Here is a 26,032-nt window from a genome sequence, read left to right as displayed (position 1 = left end):
GATTTGGTAAAAGTGTAAAACATGTGATCATTTGACACTCTCAAGGACCTGAAGATTTGGATTTTCTAAAGCAAAGATGTGCACTTCCTGCAATTAAAATGTGTATATATATATAAAATATTTGCTTGGTTCAAGGAACATTCATTCTGTCCACCAGAAAAGAAAGAGGTGGAGAAAATAAGGTCTGAAATGCTGACTGAACAGCAAACATAGCATCAATAAAGTGAAGGCAACAGAAATCATGATTGTCCTCTTTGCTTAGATTGCAGTGCCTTACAGCCATATAGAAGGCATCCAAAGCACCCTTTCTTCCCCCACTTTTCTCCTCCCACCTCAGCCCTGCCCCTCACATTTGTCTTTCACTCCACTTACACTGCAAGGAACTGCTTGAGGGCTGATATAGCCTTTATTAATGAGGTAATAGGAACAGGTGATTTTCATTTCGACCTGGGATTATAAAAGTGTTTCATACTCTTCAAGAAAGGAAAGCCCTCTGCAAACAGGTGCAAATTATTAAAGAAACTTAGAGTGCAGTACTTCAGAATGTCTTTGCATAGGTTAAACAAAGTATTGCCTTGGTATGTGAGTGCTAAAGTAAAACAAAATCAAAACATGTCTCATCAACTCATTTGGAATGCTTTCCTGAAGATGTAATAAATACAAGAAAGCTTTGGCTTAATTTATTGAAATATCTTCTTCCCTCCTTTCCTTCCTTTCACAACGCTATCCTCAGGAATAAAAAAAAAAAAGTATTGTATTTTTGCATGTCAACTAGTGTTGTATAAACACAGTTACTCCCATTTCTTAGCAGAAGAAAAAAATCAACCAAGGCATTGGATTTTCAACTTTTGGAAGAGCATTAAGCAAAAGCAAAAACAAACAAGCAAAAACCAACACATGCGAGAAAGAATTTCCATACTTTTGATGTAATTCTTTAAAATGGGCTATTTTGTGATTGGGGATTAGGTCTTACCCAGGACATAATTCCCTTCTCCTTATCTGTCCAGAAGTAATGACAACAGCACAATCTAGCTTTTTCTTCATCATATTACCACCATAACAGAGTGTTTGTATTTTGTATTCCTGAAAAAATAAATAATGAAATCTTTACAAAAAGAAAATCACCCATAGCAAATACAAATAGTATCTATAAATACTACCTTCACAGTAACAATGTAATACTTAAAGTGCATCACTGAACAAACTAACATGGTGAAAAAGACCTTCTGTTACATATCTCAGTTAAATGTTTATGTTCTCCTTGAAGGGAAAACTTACTATTCCCAAAAGCACAACAATCAGCTTGAAAAATCAGGTTAGACATCAGCAGTTGAGTATTAATAATTATCCTCCCAGCTATTATTTATTTGCCAGGGCAGCCAGGGTCCATAATCAGCATTCATCTTTCATCTTTTTCAGCAGGGCCGTCTGGCAGGTGCTGGGCGGTGTGAACACCGACGGGTCGGCAATGCCCAGCTGCAGGTCAAAAAAGCGAGTGGAGGTTGTAACGCTGTAGTTCCTCAGATAGGTCTCTTGCACTGGGTAACAGTCTTTGACTGTGTAGACACCGACCCAGGATTCCACTGTAATAAAGCAGAAATTTGGCTATTTAGATCCCGAGTATGACTGTGTCACAACAGTGTCAAGGGAGTGACCTTCCAATGGCCCCTCCCCAGGCAAAGCCTACAGGTTGTGACTTCCCATATTTCTAAACAGAGTCATATTTTTCCAAAAGCCTTAGTGGAGAACTGAAAACAAAAACAATCTACTAGAAGATCCTAGGAAAAAAAAAAAAAAAAGGAAAATCCTATATCACTCACAACAAAGGAGGTTGACTTTTGTTATTTTAAGGGCTAATTAGCTTCACATGTCTATGTAGTCTGCTTACCAGGACAGCATCCTGTTAGAGGATGGACGTCAACATGAAGAAAGACCACAAAAGTAGCATCATGGACACCACGATGATGTTAAACCTTGGTGTCACCTTGGTGTCATGCGTGTTGAGTCATGGTACCACCAAGGCATCAGTATGTCACATTTCAGAGGTACTCGTTTTGAAGGAACAGCACTTATGGTTAGTCCCAAATTTAATTACACTCCACACAAATCTGATTTTTCCCACCTTTTGTGCCAGCATTCATCCACTTCACCACTTTAGCAGTAAACCAAGGTAATGCTCAGGGAGTTGTTTTCAGACAAACACAAATTTTTGTGCATTCAGTTTAGGTAGCATGTGGACATTTTATCTTACTCTCTGCTCTTGACAAGCCAAAAGGTGTGGTTGCTGAAAATTTTTGCTCCATTTGACGTTGTTGGGCCTCAGCAGTCTTGACATTTTAAGGCACTCAATCTCCCCAGCTAATGCAGGGCATCTGATTCTTCCCTGTGCTCAGTTCCGCACTCACCTACTGGATAAACTGATGTCCTGCTGTGGTGGGGGCTCCTTCTGCACCACAGCTCCCCACTGCAGTCATCCCTAGCATTTTACCCTCACAGCCCTTTCAGTCATCTGAGAGCTTAACTACCACTCTTACGCTGATGATACTTACCAAATCCTTAATTCAAATAAACATGACGTTTCAGGTCATATTTCTTCCAGCTTACTGTCTCAAACAGTGTTTTTTTTGGAAAAGGAAAAACATTCCCAAATACAACTCTACTGTCTCTATATCTTCTTAACTGTTTCCTCCTGTTTGCTGCCATCTATACGTATTATCACTACCCTGTCCATTTTTGAAATTCCATTCCCCTCATATATTTCTACTGGTCCATTATTTATTCTAAGACTTCACTCAAAGCCGAACTCCTCTGTGTACGTGATATAGCACTCCTGCCCCTTCATCTCCAGTTTAACTCTGCAACATACTTAAGGGCTTTTCTCTCTCACTCTCTTCTCTCTCATCCTTCGCCATCACCTCACTGTTATATTTCTGCAGCCAGTACCATCGAGGTGATTTTCCTTGCCCATCCTTCACTTTTAAAACCTCATTTTAATCTCTTTTATTTCTCCCACATATCTTTTCAGTGATCCTTCTTTATCCCATTCCTTGCATATCACTTCATCTAATTGCTTCATCTATTTCAGACCTCCTGATAGCAGAAACTCTCATTAGGTTAGAATACAAAACTACCTGTTATTATCACAGATCAGATCCTTTCCATGATTCCTCTTTGAAATTTTCCCAGTTCCTATGAGGCTTATTTTATCTCACCCAAACAGCAGATATGCTTATTTTTTTTGTCATTTCAGTAGTGTGTAATCTGCACTACCATAATCACATTATTGGAAGCGGGTAAGTTGTGTCATGAAATGCCCATAGAGTATTTATAAAAGACTTGCAAATTAAGCAATATTTAAAAATATCTCTTCTGTATACCTTATAGGCAAAATACAACGATACCAAGGTATTCTGTATCTCCACTGAAACCTTCATAATATTAACAGAATTATAATTTCTAGAATCCAAATGAAGAATACTAGCTGAAGGATGAACGGGTAGACAAGTTTCAGATATTATTTTTCAGAATGATCATGCAAAAGAAGTACTGGAAATACCAAATATTACTGGATAAAAATCACATATCATTAACCGAAGGTATCTGGATATTAAGTTCCATAAAAGTTTCAAAAATACTGGATCTGAAAAACAAGATTCTTGGAGTGAGGGATAATTTGTCTCTTGTAGAATACCAGAGGATACATCGACCTAGTTACAGAGCTGTAATGACAGTATCCTTCATTTTCTTTGTACTTTTATTCAAACAAGAAATATTTTTTCCCTTTGCTAAATCCTCAGGTTCATAACCTACCATATATTAGGTGGCTATAACCCTAAGTATTGCATTAACCTAATAATATCATAAATTTAATTGGATTTTAAGAATTATTTTTATAGCTGTCTGGGTCATCACTAAACCATAGATGAAACTGAAGCCAACATTCTAATAAATGCTATGCATTCAAAACCTAATATACTGCACCTTGGAAAACTGGGCCTACTTTCTTTTACGAGGCAGGTGTCCAGCTGCCAAATGCAGAACCAAGCTCTGGAAGGGATGTTTCTCACTAGCATTGTGGATAACAAAATGTAGGTGCATATTGAAGATGCTGACTGCTGCAAAACAGCTTATTGGATGTATTTCATGACAATATTTGATAATAAGGTATAGACAAACACTGACTTCTTCTTTGTTTCTCTACTGCCTTTTAACAGAAATCTGATACATTCTAGTTGTGTTCCTGTGCTGAGTGTGTCACTACTTATATTACTGATTTTTCTCTAGATAAGTTGTGGATTCAGTCTGCTGCATTCAGATGCAGATTGATGGAGTTCTATGCCAAAAATTGTATGATACAAGCTAGAATACAGATAAGTCCCTTGGATACATGAGAACCTGCTGAGATGAGACACATTTTCTTAATAAAATGCATTGATAATAAAATGATATGCTGTATATGGGGGATATTTACTTTGTCTTCCAGCAAACTTTATGCAAGTATGTGAGTCTGGGGTGAAATATGAACAATCTTATTTGTCCCTGGGTAGCAGAGAAAATGACTGCTATTACAAAATAAAAGTATGCACATACATTTCCTGGCTGGTTTTCTGTCAGACCATTCCTGTACCATAATTTGATCTCCAGGTCCGCCGACGTAGTACTGATCTTCATAAGTTGAATTGGCAGGGATATCATATGGATCCCATGGCTCAGTCAGAGGAATCTTTGAACAAAGCTTTGTAACTTGTTCAATCTGAAACATCACTGCATCTTTATAGAGCAATATATACTCAAAGAATCTGAAACATGAAAAAACAAGTAGTTATTATTCATAGTCTTTTCTACCAAAAAAAAAATAGAGAGAAAGAGAGGAAGAGAGGAAGAGAGGAAGGAAGGAAGGAAGAGAGGAAGGAGGGAAGAGAGGAAGGAAGGAAGAGAGGAAGGAAGGAAGAGAGGAAGGAAGGAAGGAAGAGAGGAAGGAAGGAAGAGAGGAAGGAAGGAAGAGAGGAAGGAAGGAAGAGAGGAAGGAAGGAAGGGAGGAAGGAAGGAAGGGAGGAAGGAAGGGAGGGAGGAAGGAAGGAAGGGAGGGAGGGAGGAAGGAAGGAAGGAAGGAAGGAAGGAAGGAAGGAAGGAAGGAAGGAAGGAAGGAAGGGAGGGAGGGAGGGAGGGAGGGAGGGAGGGAGGGAGGGAGGGAGGGAGGGAGGGAGGGAGCATCGCTGATAGGTAAGCTTGCCATTGACTTCTCAGCATAAGACCGTTTTCACTTGCTTATAACTTTTCCAAACTTTGAGAGAGGCTAACCAGTTGGGCTGAAATTTCCCATGCTGAAAGTTTGTTTCAGCTGACCGTTTCCAACATAAATACATCAGGCTGAACTGGTTCAGCCATTTCTGAGAACAACAGGACAAATTTTCTGAGAACAACTGAGAGGAAGACATTTTTCCCAGTTTTGTTTTGTTTTTTAATAACTGTTTCATTAAAAAACTCTAGTGCCTCCATATTTTGGAGAAAGGCCTTGAAATTTGGCAAGGGAGAAGTTTTTAATAAAAGTTGCCCAAATTTGGCTAAGTTATAAGCCTTTTAAAAAATCTGTTTGCATAGGCTGAATACATTCTGTTCCTCATGAATGTGGTAGAACCCTTCTGTGTGCCAGTTAGGTGTAGTATCTGCCACCCTCCCAGATGTTCCTCTACAAAAATCCAAGTAGCTCAGTGGGACATGTAGGGGACATGTAGCTCAGTGAAGGGGAGAATATGTGATCCCAAACGCAGAATGGAGTGGCTCGGTACTGGCAAGTGTTCCCTCTGAAAACCACTATGCCCAAAGGAGTAGGGAAAGGAGAAAGCAGAGGAGCAAAAAAATAGGGAAGAGAAAACAGAAGGTGAAGGGACTGGTGAGTCTGAGGGGCCACAAGAAGAGAGTAATAAAACGGTGAGCTAATAAAGATCTTAAAATTATCTTCTGTTTGTAATGTAGGCTCCACTTATCATCAAGTAGTCAAACTCTTCTTTTAGGAGAAATGATAAGTGTCTTCCTGGGCATTTTCATCTAATTCCTACTTACAGGAGATGGGTATATAACACACACTGTGGCTTTGCCTTCACACCTATAAAAAAGAGGCTCAGGTATTTGCCTACAGTCTACTATCATGTAATGACTTTAGAGAAAAGGAAAGATGGATTTAATTCCCTTCTCCTTCTATAACAGCATCTCTTTCTGTCTGGAATTTCGTTTCTTATTTATGATGCTGCCTCCACTTCCTGCAAAAAAAGAGCTTGTGTGTCCTTCAGACAACAGTTCCTCCACTTGAAAGCCCTGCTGCTAGCCCAAGGCAGTATTCACCCTGTGCCTTGATCAGGACAGGAATCTGGTGGAAAACAATGTGAGATTCAAACAAGCAAAGAGATTATGCACAAAAGCAAGAGGCACGTTCAGTCTGGTATTTCCCAACTCCTGAATGTTTCTCTTTGCAGTCTCCACATTCTTTTGGCATCTTTTGGAAAGAATATAAAGTTTACACAACATAGGGTTGACACCAAAACAGTTTACAAATTGAATTGTTGCACTGTGCAACCATGTTAGATAGGAATCACTTCACCCACCATAGATACAAAGTCATCTGAAGGTCCCACCATAAGAAATGCAGACGAGCAACATTTCCATCATTTCTTGAAAGGAAATGAAGGATCATGTATCCAGCTGTGTGTGGAAATGCAGGCAGCTTAAATAGGAATAGCCAAACTGAAAGGTGACTAAGATCACAGGCAGGCAAGGTCACTGACGTGCAATAAGCTTGGGCACGCACCTCGCTGGCCACCTTGCACAACACGTGAAGCAGCTTACCCCACTTTCAATGAGCGTGGAAAGCACCGGGTCCTTCTCACACATTAACAAAACTTACGCAGACAGAGTCAGAAAAACAGCAAGTTTATGTATTATCTTCCCTATGTTAAATCATTCCCCTGCCCACATCCTAGAAGATTCCTATTTCCACCACTGCTACAGCAGGAAACTGTTACAAGCCTAAGCCCACTTGCCACTTTCTTAGTCAATGTCACCACATTTGTGATGTTACCAAAGAACTGCCTCGTTCATTGTAAAAAGACAAGCCTGAGATCAAGTAAGCACAGATGTAACTTTTACTTTACAAAGAGTCCAGAGAAGACACTCACAAGAACGCTAACATACACTTATTTACATGTTTCCAACCAGGCTCTAGGGAGTCAACTACTGTTCAGCTGGCTGCTCAGCAGCTCCCATAAAAGTAGGGCAGAGAATGCCTTACAGAGGAGTTCAATGTGTTTGAGGCATTTTGATGAGCTGGTCACTTTGCGGAAAAACAGCCAACCAAACACTAACATTAATTAAATATTAAAAGTTACTGGAAATAAAATTTAAATAATTTCATTTTTCTTTTTCCATTTAAATCCTTACTTAAAAGTCATTTCCTAGAGGAACCTTACTTGCATTTCTAGCAATGACTTTTTCATGTTTTCTTCTTCCTTATCCTTTCTTTTATAAATTATTTCATGGAATAAATATCTTCTGTTCCAGGTGTGTGACCCATATATTGGCAGGACTGCACAAGGGGCATGTGCCGCTTTTAGTGAAGTGAAACAGTAGTTCAAACTTCAATCTGACAAAAGCATATATTAACTTGCAACATAGGAACAGCCACTGTGGCATCAAGAGTCAACTTGTATACTTGCAAAAGTAGATCCAGAATCCAGACAAACCTACTTTCTTGACTTTGCCTTCTTCAGTGCAGATGGTAATGCTTGCATCATAAAATAGTAACAATGAAAACAAGAATTGGAAGAATCCGAACAAATCAAACCTATTACCAAACATCTCGTTAGCAAACGTTCTACAAAACAAAACTTTCCACCCCCTAAGGTTTGTTCCAGGGCAGAGGTAGAAAGAACATATGTAAAACATATACCAATCATACAATGTGATGCACTACAGGAACCAAGTTAGCGGCTATGGTGACACGCACAAAAACAAAAGCTACAGAGAACAGAATATACGTAGCTGTAACAACAGGGGTGACTGCAGAGTGTGGCTCTATTCACTAGACCTACTGCGTGGGCTAGAAAGGATACATGAATTTATACTGTCATTACTCAGTTCAGATGTACCTCATATCTAAATTTCAAGCAGAATTGCTCCTGTGTGTGTTCTGGAAACAGCAAGCACACCGAAAGAAAACAGCACAGGACTTGAGCTTCACTGCATGTGAAGGGTGAATGGTTAAGTTTTCATTTTTTAAAGAGAGGTATTTGCCAGCCAAAATTAATAACAGAATGTTCATGGATTTAAATATGACAATTTAGTATATTTTAAAACAAAATATTTAAAAATCATTTCCTCTTTTATTTTTTTTTACTGCCCACGTCCTAAGTTTACTGCCTGTATTTGTCTTAGGTGCTTGAGATTTAATTGGCTGCTTGAGGGGAAGAACAGAGTTCTGAAAATAGGTCTGGGCAGAGAAATTGAAAAGGAAATTGTTTTTAATTTTTTTTTCAAAAGCATCATATTTGTAGCCTTTGCCCACCCCTAATATATTTTTTTTAATAATTTCATTCCTTAAACTGCAACTTTGAGAAGGCCCCAAGCCTGTACTGGTGTACTTTCAAACAGATTTGGAGAAGTTACTTGGATGACTTAGGCTGTTTGACTGACCGAGATTCTCTCTCTTCCTTTCCTTCCCTATCCCATCCTCTCCTAGGCTACCCACAAATTCTTATCACTACTCCTTTAGAGGGGCTCTCTCTAAGGATTCCTTAATATTCCCTTTACGTGTATCTGGAAAGGGATACATTCCAACACATAAAGACACATGTTTTTTGCTTCCACGCTTTAAAGAATTTCTCAACATTGGATCTTACCCTGCACAAATAATTTCATTTGATTTTGCTGTAAGTAATCATGTCAGCCAGGTGTGATATATGCTGCAATCTCTCTTCTGTACTCCTGGCCTACGGAAATCAGTACTGGGACAGAATACGATGCCAACACACTCACAAGGTGAAGCATTTACAACGTGAAAATGCTATGAGGAGTAGATGTGTATCCAAATATCTTCCTGCCATTAAGATTCCCCCTGAAATTTGGGGAGATAGACAGAGGTGCTTTTCGAAAGACAGCTCCTACAGCATCCTGTAGGGACACACTACCGGACACCCCAAAATGAATGAAGCCGATAAGCTTATCAAGGACTTGAATTTTTAATGAATTACTGTTCCACATGTTATGAGCAATTTGGAATTTTTAATATTTGTCAGAAAATAAGTCATTAGACACCAGCCCATGCTACCTGCTCTGTTTAAGATACCTCTGCACTGAGTCCCGCTGAAAAGTGTCCAAAGCTGAGGCACTTCCTGACTGTTAGTTCTGAAGAGTGCTGGCCAGCATGCCACCTAAACACCAGCAGCCCTCTCTCAGCATCTGCTTCTACGCTTCTGTCGGCTTCCTTGCACTGTCAGACTTAAAAGCTGTTGCATGTATAATTGCCTTTGTGGTGACTCAGAGGAACAGAGGTGCTGGCGGGGCCGTGCCAAAGCCTGCATGATGTATCGAAGCACACTAGCCAAGGTCATTTGCTAGAGAGAAACAAATAATGGGCTGAGGCTAAGACTGGGTAAAAGAAATTCCTTGTGTTCTAAGTCTGCTCTATAACATCTCAACTCTATGGCCGTGGACCAGTAGCTTACAACAACTGGAGCCTTTAATTCCATTCTGGTTATTTATTTTTTGACTGCTACAACACTGAAGAGGCCCTAATCCGGGATCAAGAACCAGTTGTGCTAAGTGCTGTACTAACAAAGAACAAAAACACAAAAAGCCCCAAAAAAGCAATGGAACCCCAAAAAGCAATGGAACAATAGGTTCTTGTAAAGCAAAGGCATATGGGGTTTTATGTGTCCAGGACTTTAACCTGTTGACTCACTTTTCCCAGCTGTGGCTATTGTATCCTTACAATTCCCACTTGCATTAGTCAGGACTTACATTACCTAATAATTATTATAGAGCATTTAAGCATTTGAAAGAAGAAAGTAATTTTTTTACGCATTGTTTGTATTACAGCTATTGTATTGCTCAGCTGGAAAGAGCATTTGATATTTAAGGTATCAAGTACAGATTGCTGCAATTATGCCAAAGTTAACGTTGCTTTCTCTTTTGAAATTAGGTGAAAAAGTGAAGCATCTACATCTGCCTTTGTGATATTATTTCATTCTGTCTTGCTTCTACTTGCAAAAAAGCATTTCAGACCTCATGAAAGAGATTTTTCTTTCTAGCTAGAAGTTACACTAAAAATATCCTAAACAAATCCTCTGTTCTGATGTGTATCAAAAGTTGCATCCAAATTTCTGATTCTTGATGTATAGCCTCTTGATAACATATACGACAAACCTTCATAACAACATTACTACCTTTTATAGATTTTTTATGCAGATAATATGTATTGGAGAATTGGAACTCTTATCAGAAAGATGACTACAAAATTGCATTTCTTTAAATTCTTCAGATTAAGAAAAATTTCAAGGGAGAGAAGCTGCTAAGCAGACATTCAGGCAGTTGATAAACACTATTCAGGTCAAGAACATCCATCTGCTTTTGGAAAGCTCTGGCTAGCTCATTTCATAACTGAGAATCATTTGCTTTTCGATATATTTCTGGGAACTCCTTTCCTCTTTCCCATGCAGTTTCGGTAATTTCAGACTTGTGTTTTTCTTCTGGTGTATCAGACCTCAACAACAACAGTAATTTACCATATTTGATCTCACATGTTTGGCAGTGATGCTAGACTATGGTATATTGTACAAATACAGTATTGTGCAAATACATGTGACAGAACATGTAATCTGATATTGTTTAAAGGCAGTATTTTCTACACTGACATCATTCACAGATGTCACAAATACAAAGGTAAAGGCCTTTTCTATTTTCAAAAGATCAAGCCCTCTGTATCAGGTGTCTAATTAGCAAGGTGTAGAAGGAGAGAGTACTACCAGTTTCTGAAGCTGAAAGAACTAGGCAGTTTAAATATTGTTAACATTATAAAGTTCTTGTAGAAGGATGTCTTAAGTACAGGAAAGGAATTAAAAGCTGAAAAGTCGAAGCTACATTAACATATGTTTACATATTTCTGTGTAATGAAACTAAACTAACGAAAAATTACGAAAAATCTTATTCTTTTTTATTTATTTTTCCTATAAATTAGGTTAGCTTCTTTGGAAAATACTAAGGGAAATTAAGTTCTTTAGCATCAATATTGTTTTACTTGCTGTCTCTTTTTGGCTATTTGACATCCTATAAAAAACAGCCTGATCTATCAAGTTAAGCCCTAAGTACAGGGCACCGTAATTTAGGTTGAAACTAAGGAAAACAATAAGGCGCAGTGCACTTTGCACTGTGCTTAAGAGAGTGTTTCTGTGTTTCCCTAAATAATAGGAAATGTTCTTCACTAGCAGCCCTAAGCAGCTCAAAAGAAAGGGAATGGAAGACATGGTCAGAACCACAACACTTTTCAAAGAATCAATGAATCAATTCCAATGGAATATGGTATACATGGGAGAGCCATGTGATATCAAAATATCCTTGAGATCAGAAGTTTGTTTTATTTTGTTTTTTTTTTTTCTGAGCTTGTAAAAATCTAGTAGAGCGGGGTCTTTCTGCCTAAGTAGGTTAATAATAACAAAGATTACTGGAAGATCAGGGTTTAGTGAAGATCAAGAAGAATGACGAAAGATCAAAAGACCTTAGGAGGACACAAACATGTGGGGAGGGACAGCAGAGACATGGCAGAAGTACAAGAGATAATAATTGTCATTTATTTAAAATATTCTCATCCTCTTTATACTATACAAAGAACAAGAGAAGTGACAGAATCAGAAGACTGGATACTCAAAACTGATATATGGAAATGTTCTTTTACACACTATACAATAGAATTTTATCCCCTCATAAAAGTGGATATTTAGCATAGAGAAATAGCCAGAAAAAAATCACAGTTTCAACAATTTAGCCTAATCCAGAAAAGGAAAAAAAAAGGCATACGTGTTTTCTTATTTTTAGTTATTTTTAGTTTTACCACTAATTGTCAGCCTTATCAACAGTTTTCTCACTTTTCTCTGAACCAGGCTCAGAGGCAGGATATTCAATTGGATCTTAACTCTGTCCCAGTATGATAATATCCATTTTACACACAAGAAAGGTATAACAGAATGCGGTTCCTATTCATAGATAACTCAGCTAAAACGATCTCCCTTTTCCAGTAAGTTTAGTTGGAACAATAAAATAAAAAACACTAGGAACCAATTTTAAGTTAGTACTGTGCACTGCAACTTCCTATGTACCTTAACTGCGGTATATAAACAGAGAAGGACCTTTAGATAACATCAACAGGAATTACATATAATTCAATTGACCCAGGCTGCTCTTTTCTCAGATTGTAAATCCTATCACCCATATATTTGGACAGTTAGTAAATCTTCAGTATAAACTCTTTTATATAAAGACATTGCTCACTCAGTGCTTAACTTCATGACTCAAATATGAAGAATACATACATTAAAAGTGCAGGTAGAGTTGACTGAGCCTAATAAACAAGATATAAAAATGAAGGGAATGTCTGTGTAAGTGACATGGGTGAGTGAGATGTGGTAAACAACAAGAATTTAGCATGGCAAGGTTGCAGTTCTGTGTTGTATAATTCTGCCTTTATGTATGTCAGACAGAGTAGGAACACGTTCTTTAAGCAGGACCAGACTCACGGCCGTGCATCTGGGAATCCTCTGGGTAAAAGAATGAAGAGGAGTCAACAGTCCAAACCTCTTGCCAAAGAAGCCAAGCTCATTGTCACACATATTAACAGCAGCAGAAGCAGCAAGTCATGGAAGGCAATTTAGTCCTTTCTGCTTAGTACTGATGAGGTTACAGTGGTAATGTCATTTCCGGTTTTGGATACCCACTTCAGGGAACAGATAAACAGACTAGAAATAGTCCAGAGAACAGCAAGAATGATGTGATGCTTAAAAAGCATGACCTGTGAAGAAAATGGCTATGTTTAGTCTAGAAAAATAGACTAAGGTAGGACTTGATAAGCTTTCCAGTACATAAAAAAGAAAACACCAAGTGTTCTCCATGTTCACTGAAGGTAAGACTGGAAGAAAACAGCACCATTTTCAGCAAGGAGGATGTTAAATGAGAAAATATGAATTAATCTCTGTGTGTGACGGTTGCAAGAACAGGTTTCCACAGTCGTCTTCGTTTCAGCTTTTACGAGAACAAGCTAGAAACACATGGGTCACAGGTATCCCAAGCTCTGCTTCTTCAGGGTGGAGGAACAGGTTATACAGTTCCCAGACTTACATGGACACTATTCTACAGATTCAATGGCTTTTAATGTCTTCTGGTAACAGACAAGCTTAATTAATTAGTCTTAATATTATCAATTGCATGACAGACTTGGATCCTCCTGCTCTCAGCTCCAGAGCTTGCTCTACAACAGCCCTTCTTTTGGTGCTTTGCTCCTTTTCTTGTATGGGAGGAGCTGTTGGCTGAGCATCCTGGCATTTCTCACATCATCAGAGACAATTACCTTTCTTTCAAGTGCCTTTCAGGTGTCACTTTACTTCTCTCTGTAGGTCAACACTTTTACATTTCAAATATGTGGATATAGTTAATTAATATCTTCACTGAAAATGATCACCTACACATATACTCTTTAGCAGTTACAGACCTCAGGATGTTGCTAAAAATCAACTGAACTGAAAATACATAAATATTTAATAGATTAATATGAATTTCAAAAACTTTGTTCTTCAAAAATTATTTCACTAATTAACAAGTGTATTTGATAAAGAATTACTTCATAGATTATCTGTTAGTCCACTACAGAAACAGCTGTTCCCAAACAGATGACATTCAGCTAAAATAGCTTTCTATTTTTAAGAAAAGTTACATTTATTTTAACTATATTAAAAACTACACGAGACTATGAAAACTAGCTGACACATTTATTTATCATTCAAGGCCAGTTCTAAGAAAGAGTAGCAAGGAGGACAAGACCTGTAAATAATATTGGTATAAATATGCTGCACTGGCACTGTTGAAAGTTTTCCACTACTCCAGAAAAGGTCACTAGACCTATTGCACATGTTTAGACTACCCAGGCTGATTAAAATGTGACAGAAATAGGTTTACCATTTAGCATCTGACACCAATACAAACTGAAGTCTTCAGCAAACAGGTAAATCTATCTAATCTGGGAGTGTTTTCCTGACACAACAGTGCCCAGTGTCTTGCATAACCTATCAAAGAAGGCTACAGTTTTCTTTGAGTTTTTCTTAATTAATACAGACTGAGGACTTTTATAGATGCAAAAATTATTTCTCTTCACCGTTCCTAAAACTACAAGAAATACTACTGAAATAACTAATTTTGAGATGTACAAGTGTCTTTTTAATTATTTGAATGTATACTTTACCTAGTGTCTAAAGTCTCCATTACAGCCTTCTGATATTACAAATAGGTGCTATATTACACTTTCAATGGGAAAGATTTTCAAAACTGACCAGTCCGAACTCCGTATTTTGGATGTGCAGCATCCAGATCCCTGAGAAGGTCTAATTTTCACAGGGACAGTATACAGGATTTTCTAAAATTCCATGTGTTGAAGTGTGACCATCCCAAAATGGAGTAGCACAAAATCACTAGATGTCTTTTTTTTTTTTTTTTTTGTCATCAACTTGTCTTGTTTCTAACTAGAATTTTACATTAAGTTACTGTTAAACTAGAAAAGCAGTCTCTCTGTTCTGTGGATCTTTTTGTTTCCAGTTTATGCCTTCAAGACTTCTAAAAATCTGTCATTTCTGATACATCCCATTTCTTTGCACACACAAATCCTTGAAAATCTGCTATGGTTCTTTGGAAGTTTTCTATTCAAATGCATACAAAATTCCTGAAATCCCTCTGCAGAAAAACGCATTCACCTTTTCTGTCCCTCAGGTTTTCCCTTCAACCACTGATGTGTCCCCAAGCTATGAAGAGACAACTGATAATTGCAGGTCCTCATGTAACTGCCACTGTTCACTATTTCCACCCAGCAGCTATGCAATTAGAGATAAATCTGGCCCAATAACTCCTTCTCCAAAATTAAACATTAACCTAACCCAAAGCCCTGTGAAAGCAGTCAGAAATCAATTTCACTAATTCGTACAGATGTTAGATCAGGTCTAACTACTATCTGTTACATTTAGAAGAAAATATGAAGCTCGAAAGTGCTTAAAATCTAACAGAAATACCTACCAATTTACCTCAAAGGGGTAATTTTGAGGGTGGGGGGGAATGCTGGAAGATGAACATAACACATTATATACCATCTCAGCTCCCCAAAATGTGTTTTCCATGAGTTAAAGCTGTTTTTGAACTTTCTGGGTTTCATGATATTCTTTGTCTCTTATTTATAACATTCTAAAGATTGCTTTTTGGGCAAAGTAATTTATTTCTGCCTTTAACTACAAGTATTTAAATTATTTGAAACCTCTTCCTTGTCATAAAAACAAAACAAACAAAACTTTGGGGAGCTTTATTTTGGGGGAGCTTTTTTTTTTATGTAGTAACTTCCTACAGCTAACCAGGCAAGATCTTAGACCTCAGAGTGTAAAAACTCAAAAAAATGAATTCACTTATGGAAAATCCTTGTAGCGTTTTCATTTATCTGCTTTTCTGGACTGCTGTATCTCTTACGGGACTTGTTCTTCCATGTTCTCTGTATTGTGCTAATCCTGTAGTTGGACTCGTTCAGGGAACAGGAAAGAGACTTTTCAGGGAGGGAGCTGTTAAGACCTTGACGAATTAAAGACAAAAAATCAGAGAGGAAATTCCCATTGTGGGTGATTTGGGGATTTGGCTGCTACTCATCACTCTGGACAGAAAAGCATCTGTGTGCAGATATGCCAAATCCTTGTGCCAGTCCTAGCAACAGACCTGCATGATACATCACTTCTAATCCTGGAGACTTTCTCTATCCTTAAAAACTTTACAGAATGGCACCCTAAGCTATTGTGTAATACTTTGGTTAAGACAATACGGCCCATCTGCTCCAGCAAGCTCCTTACCGGTGCTCCATAATGCTGTATTTGGGGTATGGCATTCACAGGCTGTGGATGCATTGTAGGGCCTGGCCACTGCAGATCTCCCTGCAGACAGTGATCCCAAAGAAATGGGCAAGCCCCTTGCAACAGCACTACTCAGCCTGCTGCGGAGGCAGCCTGCTTTCTGTTTAGCTAACCAGATAACCAGAAAATGGAGATTTTCCATGCAAATTGAGCCCAATATTATTATGGCCTTCCCCTATCTCTCATGTATATCACATGGGCAGAAGGTATGCATTACTATCTGGGAGACAGCTGTAATAAAGTTAAATTTCTACATATGCTTCTTTAGCATGAACAGGTCAGGCTACCAGAGGTTTACAAAGTTTTTTTTTGTTAATATTGGGTACTTGTTCATACACTATCCCACTTTATTAGCAAATATGCTGTACACTTTATACATGCTGTAATGATTACATGTTCTCTCTAAAATTTTGAGTAAAACTTTCTAAAATAAAGATTGGATAAATATGGACTTTTTATGGCCAAAAATTGTACCCAAATACTTCTGAGGGATGAATTATTACAAAGATCAGATCAATTCTAAGGAGGGTAGCAATTAATAACAACAGATAGTGCTACATGCAAGAGAATACTAGAGGTTTAAAGAAGAGTTGCATTGCAAAAAAAGAAAAAAGAGATTGCATGACGTTTTTAGTTGCTATTGCTACAGTATATAAGCATTTCATTTACACTATGTATCCTGCAGAGACCTAACACAAGCTTTGTAAGTGGATTTTTCCATTCTTTCAGTGAAAGAAAATTCAGAGAACCAAACTTTGTTTCAGAGGCATGTTAGCCTTCCAAAAAACAACTAAAAGGAGATCTCATCTGGCTCCCTGTGAACCCCTTTACTGGGATCCAACCAAGCACGACCTACCTTTGGCAGCACCTCAAACAGCACCTTGTGCCTCTCTGTCACTTTGACCCAGCCCATGTACATTAACAGGACACGTGACAACCTTGGTACCTTGAATGTTACTTGATTTGTACCCCATTTCGCCTCCATGTCTGACTGGGCACCTGTTTTCAACTTCAGAAGACTAGCTTACTTCACATTCATGATTTATAAAATTAAAATAATAATGTAACAAACCAAAGATTAAAAAAGTATGTCAGTAAACACAGAATACATAAGCAAAAAACAAATAGTAAGTCTTTCATCTTTTGCTATGCTGAGGTAGTCAGATAGTCCCTTGTATTTTCACTGCTCAGTAATAAGGTGGATAACAAAATGCTAAGGGTGTCTCCACCCTCATGGTACATAACCTCATCTCCTTGAACTCCACCCTAACCCTTTTTTGCTCTTTAAAAAGTACAGGAGACACCACGCCTTAATAACAATACTACTAATAATATTAATAATCAAGTACATTGTCCAAATTTGTTCCATTTTTTTGAGGCAAGAAGGACAACATAACATCCCATTGAGTTTCTGGGTACAGGTATTTTAAGTGATACCAGGAGGCTTCTAAGTCCCCAGAGGTCATCACAGATAAGCAAAAAGATATGTGTTCCTTGCATAGCAGACATAGGCCAACAAATCTGGATCTAGTTAAATAGTGATACATTAATTTGGGAACTAATTGTAGCAAGAATTTCTCATCCTGTATGGAAATGTGTTTTCCAAATGATAAACATCCTCTGAGAATTATCACAACTGCACAGAATGAGTAAACTTTCCAGTGCTGGCTGCCTGAAAGTATGGCAAAATCATAAGTTTCCTGGCAAGAAAAGTATCTGAATATGATAAAAACCACAATACAAATGGTATTAGGAGATACTGAAAGCACGAAAAATGTGACTTGCCTTTGCTGCGTTCATTAGGTCAACTCTGCACCCTATACGAGCCATTTCTAGAACGCTCTCTAAAAATGTCAGTAAAAATCCAGCCACTCCTCAAAACCACCCGCTTCTGAAGCAAGAGCTCTCCGTGCAAACAGCAGGTGTCCGTGCAGCCAGGCCACTTACAGAGAAATTCCCAGCTATTCAGACTCTGAGAGCAAGGTGGATACCCCATTGCTATCTAAGCACTATCATGAGGGCCACATTGGCCTATATGTATTACATCTATAGGCCTCATAGCAGCCTTCCTGCATAGGATATCCCAAGATTCTTTAAAATAAATGACAAATGCCAAAGAAGTGCCACATTTTTACTAACTCTATGAGTCCTTTATCTGCTTAAGCCAACTGATTCTCAGAATTCTACAGAGCTATCTGTGGAGGACAACAAATTTTGACTTAGTAAGGATGAAAGTACCAGACAGATAAAGAGAAGGGCAACATTAAAGCCTGAACCCTGGTGGGAAGTCTTGTTACCCGGGATTTTAACTGCTGTCTTACACTGTTTCCCTCTGCAACTAGCCACAAGCTCTGAATAAGAACATAGTACGACCAAGGCACAAAATTTAGCTTTCTAGCCTACTGGGAAGTATCTCAACTTTGTGGTTGTGTTTTGGAGGCCTTTTTCTGTCTCTTTAAAAGATTATTAAAAAAAATAGTTCTTTGGAAAAAATATATATATTAGAAAACATTTTGCTCCCAATAGATAACATGGGATATTAATTACAGACATCACAGAATGTTTGCTGCTTAAATACTAACTCCAGCAGAGCAGCAGACAGTGTGCTTTGAATATACTTTCAAAAACCTGAAATAATATTAGGTATTGGCTATAAAAAAGGCAGATTCTGAAGAGCACATGACTCTATGAGAAGGCAATCAACCAGCATCAGTGAAGCCATTTTTGGCATCTGTTATTTGTAAAGCAATTTTTGGAACAAATCATTTGTGAACTATTGAGCTCTCCAAAAGGTAAATATGCACAGCTTCATTACAATATTACTTCTTAAATGGAGTAAAGAGATAACATTAATGATAAATAGCCTTAATATGAGATGCTGCAATACATGTGGTAATTCTGGTCTCATGCTCTCAATCACAGTATCATAGTTTGGTATGAACTGTTCTCAGGACATACAGCACGTGTAGAAAATAAAGTATCCGGTAAGGATGCTACTTCGCTTTTGAGAAGGACAAATGAAATTACTGAATTGCAGAATAAACCTCTGCATCAGAACTTCATATTAAAATATTATTTCAAATGCATCAAAGAGACCGATTTTGTTTATAACGTAGGAAGGAGTTAGAGCAGTTTTACTGGTTTGTAACTTTGTAAAAATCCAAAAAAAGTAAGTTTTACTACTCTTCTGTAACTTTAGTAACCCTTTGCTCTTTTGTATCCTATACCTTTCAGGGGGCTCTTTGGGAACTCAGACAGTTATGCAGTTCCACAGTATTTGTAGCAAGTTTTAGAATAGATTTAGAATTGGTATCAGACTATACCAACGATATCTATCTGGCCTGTCAAAAAAAAATCCAATGTTCTAGAAACAAAACAAAACAAAACAAAAAATCCAGTGTTTTGGAAACAATAAATTTTGTTCCAAGAATATTAAACTCTGAGATTTTTACATTGAAAAGAAATAAATAAACTGTACCCATGAAGTGTGATACCTGACCTCTTCCTGGTCCCTTCTTCTACATTACCTTATCAGTACGGCAGTGTTCATTGCTGACTCTGATCCACAGAGTTGGTTGGGGTAATTTCCCACCTATGTGTTCAGTCCTGTCTGCTCCCCCAGCATGGACACAGTGGCAGCAGCTAGGGATCTAAGTGCCAAACATCAAAGTACCAGGGAGCTACTCAGATGGAAAGAGCAGAAGTCTGGATGGAAATTCCTCCTAGGCTGGATTTTGCCCACAAAATACAGTCCAGATTATACTGGAATGAATGGGTAAGTTCAATTTTATAAGGAATATAAGGGATAAAACAGGTTTCCATAGAATAAAGCGCTAAGTTGTTCCCGAGACATGTGAAATTTTGCTAGCTAAGGACTGAAAAACTGTAACGACTACAGTACAAACTCTGCACAAAGAGGTCTCCTTGCCACTTGAGTGTTCTGATGCATTCTAGGCAAGCACAGAAATTATGAATCTCATTAAAATCAGAAAAAAAAAAAGGCAAAAATATGGTCATTACTAAGTTATTGAAGCAGCCCTGTGGACTGTAGGAACATTGTTAACAGAATTCTTCTCAGAACGAAAGCATGAATTTCAAAAATTACTCTTACCTCATTCAATTATTGTGGTACAGGGAAAATGTCATGGAATGATCAAGCTGGCCACAAAGCCAAATGTATACACACGAATTATACCTTTCAAAAGAATGAGGTGATATCACTAGAGACGCTGTGTAGTTAATAGGTAAGATGATTAAAATGTTTCTCAAATAAATGCTTCTAAAGACCTATATTTATAAAAAAACAAAAACAACTTCAAGTACCTGAAACAGTGGTTCTTTCTTTCTTTCTTACTACCACCTGTCATAAATTAGGTTTTGCAGACAAGGACAATTACACTGCTGCTGAAAACCCCAAATTTACTCCTGGATATAAAAGTATAAAAGTTACCAAGTTTAGAAATAATCCATAACTCAACACAAGGACTGTCTCATATGTTGGACTTTCTGGTACTTTCATGCATTGGATTAAACTCTTGGCAGAAAAGTCTGCCCTTGACCTGTCACTCTCAGGTATCAGAGAATGACTATTAAATGGAGAGGACATGCAGCTTTCTAATGGAACTTACGTCTGTTTCTTAACATCCATGTATCTCCCTTTTGGTCCTGGAAAGGAGATGGTAAATGAAAACAGCTGAAGTAAACAGGTCAGTTTGGCAGAGATGAGGAGGAGTTTTGCTGGCCAGTGCTACTTTCAGGTTATGCTATGTCATGCAGGCATAATGATCCTTATTCTAAAAGAGCCAAACATTGCACAACGTGGCCATGCTGCTTCCAGACATCACCCCCTCCCCAGCCTGCCAGACACTATACCGTGCCTTAAAAACACTCTGGAAAAGGAAATAATTCTCCTTCAAGTTAACAAGAGCAACTGGTAAAAGCACCTACATGTAGTGATACAACTCAGTTAGCTGCAGAGCACACAATTCCTTGCAAATCTACAAGGAACATCAATGTGAAGGTCACCTGAATATAGGGAAGAAGTGAACCAACACGGGGGTCAGGAGCTGGACTTCTACTGCAGCTGCAGCTGCAGCTACGCAGATCCATAGCTCAGACTGCACAGGTTGGATGGCCATGTTTCTCTAGAAAGAAGCCCTAGAGCAACAGGTACGGGAAAGAATTTGCTCCTTGCACAGATCCAATGCTTAAAAAATTGGCTTCAGAAGAAACTCTTGTTCTCAACATAAAAATAAGAATTATCAATATCAGACCAGAACATTACAGGGCAAATTAAAAGCTTCTAGTCTGTTTTCTATGGTCATTCCTGAAATGTGAGGAGTCCGTTTCTAAAACTGCTCCACTTTCTAATCTGAAACATTTATTTACACACTTCCTAGCCCTGCTTTTACCTCTTCCGTACAGCTGGCCTGTGTGGTACACAGACTCCTTACCCGCCACATTATGTGAAAGATAAGCATATTTATGCTTATTTTGGATAACAGTATTATATGCTATGCTACTGTACTTTTCTGGATTGAAAGGTCAAATTCGGTAAAGTTCATTCATCGGTTCATAGCAAAATGGACAGGAGGAGATTTGAAACATACTTTGCAGTTTTGCTAATGACCTGGCATACAGAAAAAAAAGACATACACTGCTATAGTTTCACTAACTCCAGCTGTCTAAAACAATTTTCTCCAGTCGAAAACGTCTCAAATAGTTGATTTGTAAAAAATGATTTGTCTCAATCTATTGATTTGTAAAAAAGTATCTCCAGATAAAGAATAAAACTTTCAGATCAGCATCACCTGAAGGACCTGGGTGTCATGGTGGACGGCAAGTTGACCATGAGGCAGCAGTGTGCCCTCGTGGCCAAGAAGGCCAATGGGATCCTGGGGTGCATTGAGAAGAGCGTCTCCAGCAGGTCGAGGGAGGTGATCCTGCCCCTCTACTCAGCCCTGGTGAGGCTGCATCTGGAGTACTGTGTCCAGTTCTGGGCTCCACAGTACAAGAGGGATGTGGAGCTGCTGGAGAGAGTACAGCGCAGGATTACACGGATGATCAGGGGCCTGGAACATCTGCCCTGAGAGGAGAGGCTGAGGGAGCTGGGCCTGCTCAGCCTGGAGAAGAGAAGGCTGAGAGGGGATTTAATCAGTGTCTACAAGTACCTCAAGGGAGGCAGTGAGGAGGATGGTGCTGGCCTCTTTTCAGTGGTGGCCACCGACAGAACTAGAGGTAATGGCCACAAACTGAAACACCAAAAGTTCCACAGGAACTTAAAGAAACATTTCTTGACAGTGAGGGTGACAGAGCACTGGAACAGGCTGCCCAGAGAGGTTGTGGAGTCTCCTTCTCTGGGGATCTTCAAAACCCAGTGGGACACAGTCCTGTGCCATATGCTCTAGGTGACCCTGAGTGCAGGGAGGTTGGACTAGATGATCTCTAGAGGTCCCTTAATGATTCTATGATCACCTCCTATAGAAGAAAACACAAGAGCATACACAAAATATGAAATAATTCCCAAAGGCACATGTTTCCATCCCAAGAGATTATAAAACTTTTATATTAATTCTCTTATCACATAAATAAATCATTGGCATTAACCAATCAAAATAGCACAAAAATAGATACATTAGTGCATAAAATAAGTGCAAAGTGAAATGCAGAGAGAAGGGGGAAAAAGAGGCTTCTGTTCTTATGTTCTTCTACTTAAAACATCCTACCTGCTTCTCAGAACACTTCCTCTCCTCTCAGTGCCTATCGAAACGCATCTCTGGAAGTGTTGGTAGAAACTGGGCTCGGACTGGATGCAGAGAGGCACAGGTTTTATCAACAGATTTTACAATTCCTCCCAGATGGCACGATATTGAAGGCTGTCCACAACACAGTTACACCAGTGCTGTCATCAGTAAGACTGAATGATGGTATCATTTTTGGCAGCATGAACTAACCTCAGGAACTGAAGCTGAGTTTGAAGTGGAAACAGAAAAATCTATTTCTTGTATATACCTGCCACATATGTCACAAATGTTCATCTAGCAAAGCCCTGGGGTGAAATTCTTGCGCCAGAGACAATTGACTTGACTAATTTTTCAGTTCTGAGGTAAAAAGTAAGCAAAACATAATTAAAAAATCTTCTGCTTGTTCACCAAAACTTCAGCTTTCAACTATAGCATAGAATCATAGAATCATAGAATGCTTAAGGTTGGAAGGGACCTCTAGAGGTCATCTAGTCCAGTCCCCCTGCACACACAGGGTCACCTAGAGCACGTGGCACAGGACTGCGTCCAAGCGGGTTTTGAAGATCTCCAGAGAAGGAGACTCCACAATCTCTCTTGGCAGCCTGTAAAAGACTGCAGTCATATTCAAAACCTTTCTATGTTTGGTTCTATAAACAGGTCAACTACCTATGAAAGATAAACTTGAAAAATTTGGTGTGTCCTCTGGTCTTATTGATCTATCCAAATTTCAGGATGTAGTTGTATGTCCTAAATCTCGCTTGTGAGAACATGCCCCATCTGCTTCCCAATAGTTTGGACAACACTGGAGCATATTTCTTCACCCTACAAGAAGAGCAGCTAGGGTGCACACCCATCACTCAGCTTAGAAACAGCTACAGACACAAAAGAAAACTGATGGATACCCATCATTAGGAGGGGATTGTGCCCTAAACCGCCCTTTCATGTCATATACTGGAATTGAGATGAACCACATAGACCTGGAAAGAAATGGAGGGCTTCCAGATACATTAATAAGAACCCAAATTTCTCAAGGCAAGGAAGAATTCAGGAGAGATGATAGAGAGTACTACTGTGTATGATAATTGCATAAACAGACAAGTTCTCACATAAATGATGACATTTTTGAAGGCACTACAGTACCTGCTTTAAAATACCTGAAATTGCTTTTAATGTACTGATTTCTGCACTGCTATACATTTCTGGCTCTTTTAAAGGAAACTTGGATCCTTGGTTTAAACAGATTACTATCTGAGGGACTGTCAATCAACTGGTAAAAATATCTTTTGGATGTTTTTATCCCTCTGATTTCTCTGAAAGCAACACAGCCACTGTTTTCTCAGTTCACAACAGCACAACTTGAGCCCAAATTAGAAGATTACGGTTCCTCTGTCAAAGAAGATACCTTTTCAGACATACTCCAGCATTTGGCCCTGTGAGAATAGGTGTAATGCTGCCAGTTGTGCCATGTGAATTACATCAAGCCTCAGGCTAAATGGAGCCCAAAGTAAGAGCATGAATATAAAGATTTCTTTCATCGTGTTTGTTTAGCTGTGCAGTCACCTCACCATCAACTGTCTGTGGGTTGTCTGCAAACACGGAACAAATTAAGAACTAGAATGTCTATCTGTTCACCTCCACCCCCTTTAAATACACACATATCTCTGAATTAAAATGACAATGATTTATGTTACAGAGTTACACTATTTAGACATAGACCTTCAGTTCAGACTTGATTTAAGAATTTAATAAAATGTCTGATTGCATAAAAGTCCTAAGTTTCGACATGTCAGGCATTGCAAACACACATTTTTTCGAAGAGTTTAAACAGACACAGAAGACATGATAAGAGGGCAGACATGGTCTTCTAACTTTAAAGTGTTTAGGAAGATTAAAGGTTTAACTGAATATGCACAAATATCAATATGGTTCCAATGGCTATCATTTAACAGTGCTTTTTTAAAAAGCACAACCTCATGATGATGAACACTATTTTTTAAGAACATCCTGTCAACAGTATTTATAAGCAATTTTACAGTAATAGTCCGACTGAATATGGGACAGGTGTTACTAAACTAAGTTATCAGTTTGGGATCACTGGATTCAGTTCATCTACATTTTCTTTCCAGTCTTAAATGATTTGGGCTCCTGCTCTTCCAAAATTAAAAATTCAGTTTATATCATGAAGATTGGGTAAGTGATGTATTTCAGCAGTGTCGGAAATGGCTCCAGAATACATAGCATGTAAAAGGGTTTTGAGAACACCATAGTAAGCACAACTGCCTGAACCAATAGACCTATTTGATTCATACTCAATGAGCCTTCTTTTTTTGTGTTTTGGGGGTTTTGTTTTGTTTTTGTTGTTTTTGTTTTCTGACAAAGACGTTACAATCCAAAGAGGTTATCAAAAGTGTAAAAGAAAAACAAGAAAAACATTGCAAAGGCAGGAGTTCCCATCTTCCACTAAGGCAGCCCGGTTGTGTTCTTATACACGCTCCTCAGTATCTAGAGAGTAGTTCTCAGCCACCTCCTCTGAACCCTCTGCTCCTCTCCTTCCACGCGCCTCGCACAACAAATGCAATCATTGCCTCCCTGAACTGCAGAGTCTGTCTGATTTCCCACAAGACCAAGAAGAAAATGGCTGTTGCCTCTCCTAGGCAGGAGCAAACAGAAACAAAATATGCAGTAAGACTCTCTCTTACACAGCCTTAGCAGACCACAGCTTGCACCTCTCACAATATTTTTCTCCAAGGAACAGGTCACCTTGGCAGGGAGCATCACTGAGGGACACTCTTGCTTGTAAATCAGTGCAAGACAGGAATGTGAATGTTAAGGCTTGTACTGCCCATCCTTCTTACTCCAAAGACATACAGCTCACTAGAATAACTGCTGGATGTTTCAGACAAGCATCTGTCATCTGCCTGCTAATCTGCATCCATCTCAGTGCCTTTTCAGTGCCCCTTCCCCAGATTCACTCTTGTGACCTTGGGGAACGAGATAAACATACAGTCAGGAGGTTTGAATACTTTCCATTAATCTGTATTTTCAAAAGCGATTTAAACACACAACAGCTTATGAAGCATTTTGAATCCCAAGAACTCATAT

At 38.7% G+C, this 26,032-nt stretch overlaps 1 protein-coding gene across 1 annotated transcript in view; it reads right to left on the bottom strand.

The window, feature by feature from the left end:
* Window positions 1-874: 874 nt before the first annotated feature.
* Window positions 875-26,032, bottom strand: part of EPDR1 (ependymin related 1) — a 31,638-nt gene continuing 6,480 nt past the window's right edge. Inside the window, exons 2-3 of the mRNA XM_088521062.1 lie at window positions 4,591-4,799; window positions 875-1,583 (exon numbers count right to left, since the gene is read on the bottom strand). Coding sequence (XP_088377188.1) covers window positions 1,393-1,583; window positions 4,591-4,799 — 400 coding nt within the window. The 3' untranslated portion in view covers window positions 875-1,392. The remainder of the gene's footprint in view (window positions 1,584-4,590; window positions 4,800-26,032) is intronic.

This window comes from Tinamus guttatus, unplaced genomic scaffold, assembly GCF_059628265.1.
Source record: "Tinamus guttatus ecotype Peru unplaced genomic scaffold, ASM5962826v1 Tinamus_guttatus_pri_ptg000115l, whole genome shotgun sequence".
Classification (NCBI taxonomy): Eukaryota; Metazoa; Chordata; class Aves; order Tinamiformes; family Tinamidae; genus Tinamus; species Tinamus guttatus.
This window is presented reverse-complemented; position numbering and strand designations above follow the sequence as displayed.